This window comes from Galendromus occidentalis, unplaced genomic scaffold (assembly GCF_000255335.2).
Source record: "Galendromus occidentalis unplaced genomic scaffold, Mocc_1.1 scf7180000077484, whole genome shotgun sequence".
NCBI lineage: Eukaryota > Metazoa > Arthropoda > Arachnida > Mesostigmata > Phytoseiidae > Galendromus > Galendromus occidentalis.
Genome location: NW_003805472.1, coordinates 1,167,685 through 1,174,809, shown reverse-complemented (window position 1 = coordinate 1,174,809; position 7,125 = coordinate 1,167,685). Strand labels below are relative to the sequence as shown.

General features: G+C 53.8%; 1 protein-coding gene across 1 annotated transcript; it reads right to left on the bottom strand.

Annotated features, from left to right (window-relative positions):
• Positions 1-4,246: 4,246 nt before the first annotated feature.
• Positions 4,247-6,231, bottom strand: LOC100897454 (uncharacterized). Its single transcript, XM_003745638.1, has 2 exons — positions 4,843-6,231; positions 4,247-4,789 (listed from the first exon to the last, which is right to left on the bottom strand). Exons 1-2 carry the CDS (start codon positions 6,229-6,231, stop codon positions 4,247-4,249), a joined length of 1,932 nt encoding a protein of 643 aa, XP_003745686.1.
• Positions 6,232-7,125: the final 894 nt, after the last annotated feature.

The window sequence follows — 7,125 nt, the reverse complement described above, 5'->3', positions numbered from 1 at the left end:
TTCTTGTGGATGGGCGTGACGATCGTCTGTTTGAACAGCTTCGGAACCTCGCCGTCTTCATAAGCCTTGGTGAATATCAAGGATAGAGGCTCACAAAGGACATCAGCGAGCTCCTTGAAGAAGATGGGTGGCAGGAGGTCTGGGGTGACCGAGTGCTTGTTCTTCAGCGTGAGCATTTTCTCGTACACGACGTGAGGAGAGAAGTCGATGCAGGGGGGAATGGCGGGAGAAGGGGTACGGGCCCAGCCACCATGGGGAGGTGAGTAGACATCCTCGAAGGCCGCAGCAGAAGCCTCAGCCTTATCAAAGTCGTCGACAATAGTGCGATCGCCATCGATGAGCGGACCAATAGCGGCGGAGGATTTGAGACGACCATTAGCGTACCTATGTTTTCACCTCCCCATTCGCACCAAGACTGTGCCCCACGAGGAGGCTGCCGACTGGCCCTGCTCGCTAAGTGGGCAGAAATGCGAATACTACCATTGCTGGCTCAGCTGAAAAAAAGTTTGATTGGTCAAGTGTCTGATATCGCGATGTTTCTCTAGTCAAATACGCCGTGTTGGCGATAAATATTCTCAGAGAGGAAAAAGACACTGCTCGCGCGGACATTGAGACGAGAAGCGAAAGTTCCATTCCGAGTTTCTCGCAAGCTTTATGGAATTGATTCATCTCTGCGGCTATTTCTCCGACAAGCAGACTCGGGTGAACTTCAATGTCCATAAACGATCGTTCAGAGTCGATTCGGTATGGAGAAAGTTTTAGAGCCTGGTTCACTGCTGGCCTCGTGAAATTGGGCGTTCCTCGGGGAATCGGGACCCCTACGAGGATGCGCATCACACTTGACGGCATTTTGTGGGTCCGCCTCCTTCATTATCGAGCGATCATTCGAACGACGACAAGATTGAATAATTGTTCAGAATATGAGCGGGAGAGCACGGGTGAGAGGCGATTTTTATTTCAGTCCTTCAGCTCGAGCGGTCTGACACGATTTGTCCGCGAGCCTATTTGATGTTATCCGTCACTGTACACCAGGTCACTATGATGTTGCAAGACGGCCGGGGACCGCCGCCTGGGATCAATCTGGGATTGCGGGGTTTCGGGACTATTGGGGGCGGGAGACTTACGGGGGTACTCATGGTCTTCGTTTAGGGGCTGGGGGCGCCAGGAGTCGACTCCGCGTGATTCTTCTTCGCGTGGAATTGGAAACCGCGCTCTCACAAATCGAAATCACAGTTCGGATAGCCGAAGTCTCGATGGAATTGTACGAAACTCTGCAGCATATGCATGAGCAGTCCCCCTGGGCCTTGGAACTCCCTCACCTTCGCTCGGTACTCATCGATGATTCCGAGGACCTTGGCCAAGGATCCTCCCTGACCCAAATAAGCGAAAAGCGTCGGTCTCAACGAGTCTGCTTCATCGTCGAAACTATCAGGATCCAGAGTCACGTTCGTGATAAAGATTCGTAGTTGGATCATCGTCTGCTCTTCGAAAGTCCTTCGCTTTGCCCCCGGCTTCCTCCGTGCGAACAACCGAGCCCTCGGAAACAGCGGAAACCGCGGCCTGGGCTTTGGCAGAACGAAGACCGCAGCATGCGGCGAGAGCTCACACGAGCTGCTCGAAGTGTAACCTGATTCACTTCCGCTATCCATGCCAGGGAGGAGGGATCCGATGATTTCAAGTAAAGGAGAAGATGAGCGCAGTCACCGAAAATGATAGCTCATGGGCTTGACGAACGCTTCTTTTACCGAACGAGGGGTGCGAGGAGCTCTCTCTCCTCGACCCCTTCTCAATGGACCCCCTGATTTTGAATGAGTATCAGGGGCAAGTACGCTGGAATATTCGCCTGATCGCGGGGGCAGCACCAGAACGAGGTTCGAGTATACTCGCCGCGGCGCAGGCTCTCCCTTATCAATAAATTGGACTTTGGGTTGAATGCGAGTACGCCAGGCTTGAATGGGAGTTCATCGGAATCTTGAAAAATCTGAAAGATTCCTCAAGTCGATTGTCTCGCGCCAAGACCCCCCTACAGGAGTCTCGAGGAGCCCCCTCACTGCGTCGTTGAACGGCCTATTTCATTTTTGGCGGCATCTTGAGACTTCCCAAATGTCATCAGGTCAAAGGGGAGTCAAACCTGGTTGTCTAACATCTATATGAACTCATGGAACCCGAAAAAAGTTTCGACAAGAGTTTCGAGGAAATCCAGGAATCCCGGGACCAATCGGGTTCACCGCGTTTGCTCAACCGAAGAGAGTTCTGAGACGGAGGAGATTTCACCAAGAGAACTTTCGTATGCCACAAGAGGCTCGAGAAGTCATGAGTTCAACGCGCCCATTGCTCACCCAACTTAAGATATATCACATGTTAGGTCCACCGTTATCGGGAAATCAATTCCCATGGGATCATACCTATCAACGAATGGTTGCATCCATAAGAATATGGATGAGAAAGAAGTGACATTGAGGAAACTTTTTGGGTCCACAACTCAATATCCTAGTTCTGCGACTTCTTCATTGAGCAATGAATTGCGTGAGGATTGCGAGGCAAAGAATGTCGAAGTCAGCAGTGTCGGGAATCCAGCGCTCCACATGACCATAGGCCGCAGACCAGTTACGAGCTCGATACATCGGTATATTCGGCGCTGACGAAAATCGCTGCAAGAGATCGAATCCATCTCTCAAAAGTCAAAATCAGATAAAACTCAAATAAGACGAGCATCGAACTCCGGGACCGGAATGACAACTCTGCACTGCACGTACTATCAGTGCCCCTGTTCGGACCCGAGTGCAAAGCGGCGAATGACGTCCTCTCCGTCGAATCAGGGAAAGAGGGAACGCTCTTCTCCTTCCTGCCCCTGTCAAGAACACAGCGGCCTTCCGATACACGGAGGGAGTCGCCTATGGTACAGCTTCTCTCATGGCCGGACGGATCGGTGCTTTTCTGGGAATCAAACCAAAAAGAGCGAGTAGGCCAAAGACGCCCGCCGGCTCGACCGCGGACCGCATGTCGAACCAGGAGAGCCCAGGCTCGTGGGGAGTCTCCGTCTCCGCCGGGAACAGCCGCGTGTCGCTCGACTGGACGCCCCGGGGGAAAAACCGCCCGGTTTCCTCCCTGTGGGTCGTCGGGGGACCGCCGTCGCAAGGGTGCCCCTCATAAGCGCCGCGGGCAACTTCGCGACAGCGTCAGCGACAGAATCGAACAGGCAAGGATGCTCCTGCTGAACGAGATGCAGAGGCAGGCCGGAGCCATGGACCTGCGATTAATACTGAGGAACCGAGAACAGATGACCGCCCGGGAGACGATGTGACGCCGCAGTCGCTCAACACAGTCGATGAGCCGACGAGCTCATACGAGAGGCCGCCCACCCACGAGGTCCGGTCGCTCTAACGGGGAACAATTCTAAAAATCGCCCAATGGAACTGTGAGGGAACTTCCAATCTCTCGCTGCTCGATCCCGCAGTGTACAGGGAGTTCGAAATCCTGATCCTCACAGAAACATGGGCCACCGATGCCTTCGCACTACCAGGCTTCTACGCCATCCACTGTCTGGCCACGAAACCGACGTCAGGCGGCCAAGCGGCGGAGTGTCGGTGTTCTACAATCAACGAGTGGAAAACATGACACCACTGATGAAGGAGGAGAATATGCTCGTGCTGAAGGGTCCGAAAATGTATCTCATCGCGGCTTACGTGAGACCAGCCAGCATCGAATCCACGCTGGATCTGGTCGACAAGATCTCCCGTGGCCAACGCGCCACCGATCTTACGCAGCACATCATCTTGGCCGGGGATTTGAACGCTCGACTAGGGCTCAAGAACTCAACCTGTCGAAAGGAATGATGCCTGCCGAATTTGAGCGCGGAGGGACCTTTCAACTCGGAGCACAAGTTAGACGCACAAAATTGAGAACTCGATCGTTCGTGATGCGACTTGCATCTCCCGAGAGTCATCCCAGCAGCCCTCATCCAAGGTATGAGTTTTTCAACGAAATGCCTGGCATCCTCAGTGGAGTCGAAACCTCGCAACATGTCGTCGAAGTAGAATGAGTTGCCGAGGTCGAATTTCGACTCAGGATCAATCCGTCCGAAGTGCTCTCAGAAAACAGCAGAAAACCGCTGGGCGTCGCTCCCCATACGACTTTCCGCATTTGGGAACATCGAACCTCTTTATCCTGAGGTCCCTGCCAAGGATATCGGAAATACGGTCTGTCCTGCTCGACGAGGTTGATGGTCGTATACGCTTGGGCAACATCAGCAGACAATGCGACTGGACGCAGACGGAAGTTGAGCATCAGCTTGAGTATATCCGGGTTTAGGTTCAGACCGGTTCAGATGTGAGTTGAGCGATGTCTCTCCGGGCGCAGCTGCTGAACCATCGAAGACGATTCGCAATTTGTCTCCGTGGGCGCGTTGTGCTATGACTTGACGATGCGGTAGATAGTAGGAACGGTCACGTGCGCTTGGAGCACCGAGATTGTCGACGTGGACTTCTTCGGCGTGGCCCACCATGAGGAATTTCGATCTCTCCGCATCATAACGTCGGAAGGACTCCTGGTTTCGAGAAAGGCTGCGCCGCTCAGCAATCAAACGATTGCGAGCTATCTCCAAGTTGTTCGAGACCTGGAGGATTGACGGTCGCTTCGGCATGGCGACGGTGTAGCGCTGACCATCATACTCGACGCTGTCTTTGATTTGTTGCATGGCGTCGACTTCAGCCGCGCGGTATTTCTTCTCATTCGAATCGACTATACCGACGGCATCTAGGGACCACAGACATTGTATATCCTTGGCGGTCTGCGTGAGGTTCGCTGGACAGCAGATGGGATGAACGCGGACAACTTCCCCACGTGTGTTCTTGGGTCCTTATGCACCGGACAGGATGGCGAGATTTCCTCCGAGTTCAGATGCAGAATCTTATACATCTGATCGACGCCGATCAGCAGGTCAGGCTCCATGTCGAACTCTGGGTCGATCAAAGAAGCGTCGGCAAGCTGGTGAGTTTTACCGAATTGACGGATGAGCTCGCGCATCTCCTGCGAACAGTTTGCGGGCGGGTCGACGCCGAAGGCGTATTCATGAGCCTGGATGACAACTTTCTGTGAATCGTCGTGATTTCCGACCAATTGGACTGCGTAACGGTTTGCGACGAGTGCGTGTTCACTGGCGAAGGCTTGAAGCTGTAAATCAACCCGCGCCTGGGGCCGCATGTCCGATAGCTGCCCGATGAGCCTCGGTGATACGAAGGAAACCATCGACTCGCTGTCAATGAAGCATCGGACTCGGATTCGGTGCGCGCCGTGGACGACGAATGCAGAGGCCGTCATGACGATTGAGCGGATGGTCGAAATGGCTGCGACACTTTGCAGGGTGCACGCGGCAGTGCGCGCGGTTTCTTCGGATGAAATCGGTCCCAGGCTGTGCATGACGGTATAATGATCTTTACTCCCACACTTATGGCAGGCTTCCTTCGGGCCGTCACACTGGCGCGGTGATACGTGTTCAAATTGGAAGCATTTCGGGCAACGCTTCTTCTGATTAAGTATCTCGACGCGGCGATGACCCGGAAGGTCCGCTGAGCAAACCGAGGGACGATGCTCGGAGCTACCGCAGAATAAGCAGGGGTTCTTCCGAACCTTTAGCTGCCTCCGAGATCCCTTGCTTGCGGTCGCAACGGCTGTAGACGGGAATTGTTGACGGGGCGGAAATCTGGGGGCTTCGCGCGTCTTAGGTCGCTTCTGATCGTGAAAACCCAATCTGTTGACGTCTCCCACATTATTCCGTTGCTTGGTTGAAGCTCTCTCCCGGGGCGAAGTGGAACGGCGGAGGAATGAGAGCAATCGCTCCAGACTTCCAGCCGCTGCGGCAGCCTGATCCTGCTGCTCGGTCTCCCCTGAGTCGGCATCGAGCTGCTGACGATCGTCGAACGTTAAGATCAATGAGATTGGGAGTGCGCTTCGAACTGTTTGTTCGTAGGTGAGGGCGATCGTATGCAAGGGTACATTGACAGTCGCCAGCGCTAGGATAGGAACGAAATTTGACAACTCACGCAAGCCAACCGTATCATACGCATGACGAACACTTGGTAGGTTGACTACGTGGGCGAGTACATCCTGCTGTCGGCGATCCGGAACGTCGTAATTCTCATCGAGTAGTCGGAGAGCTATCTCGTAGTTGCTGTCGGTCAGCGGTAAGTCACAGATGAGATCTTTCGGAGGGCCTCTTAAGAGTTTGCACATAGCGACCAACTTGTCGCAACCTGTGACCTCGCTTCGGCTTCGGACGTAATTTAGGAATTGAGACTTCCATAGCTCGTATCGGGCGATGCTCCCTTCGAAAACCTCGGGGGCAGTGTCTAAGAATAGTCTGGAGTTCGCGCGCTTGTTCGCCGTATTCGAGCCATTGTTGACATTTTCTCGAGTTGATGTTGATGTGAGGCCGCCGTCCGTTCGCCCAGACGATAGCGGTCCGCTGACGACGACGCCACCGGTCGCGGCGGCTACCGGCGAAGGGGTTTGACTACCGACGGCGGCAGTCGACCCGCTCGATGAGCCGGACAATCTCGACTCGACGCCGCACAGTGGTCAAAAATTGATATTTAGGTCTTGATAGGTATGGATCCATGTGGGGCAATGAGTACGGAAGCGTTTCGACTTAATACGAACCATGGATTTCTCTCTGGCTTTCGAAAAAGGGCCAAAAGTTTTAGGGCCGCATTTGGACACTGTACCCAGATGTACCCAGTATGATTTTTTTTTAAATTGCTCGTAAAGACCTCAGCTCTCACGAGGTGATAACCGATTTTTGCGCTTTTTTGCGCTAAGGGCCTTATTTCCCGGAAAACCACGGAAATGCCGTAAATGGGCGAGATATCGCTCGAAACGTGATCCCCAGATTCTGTATTGAGATTATCGTACCCGTGGATATTTGTTCCTCCAGAGAGCATCACTCTGAGTCGCCCATCGGAGACGCTCCTCTGATTGAGGACATCTGTGGTCGCATATCGAGATCGGGCAGCATCCAGCGCGATGGGCGACAGCGGGAGACCGCTCTCAAAATCGCCGCGTGCCGCGCTAAACTACCCTTGGCTGCCTCGCGGCTTCTTCCAATGAACACTAAAGGGATTGATTGCG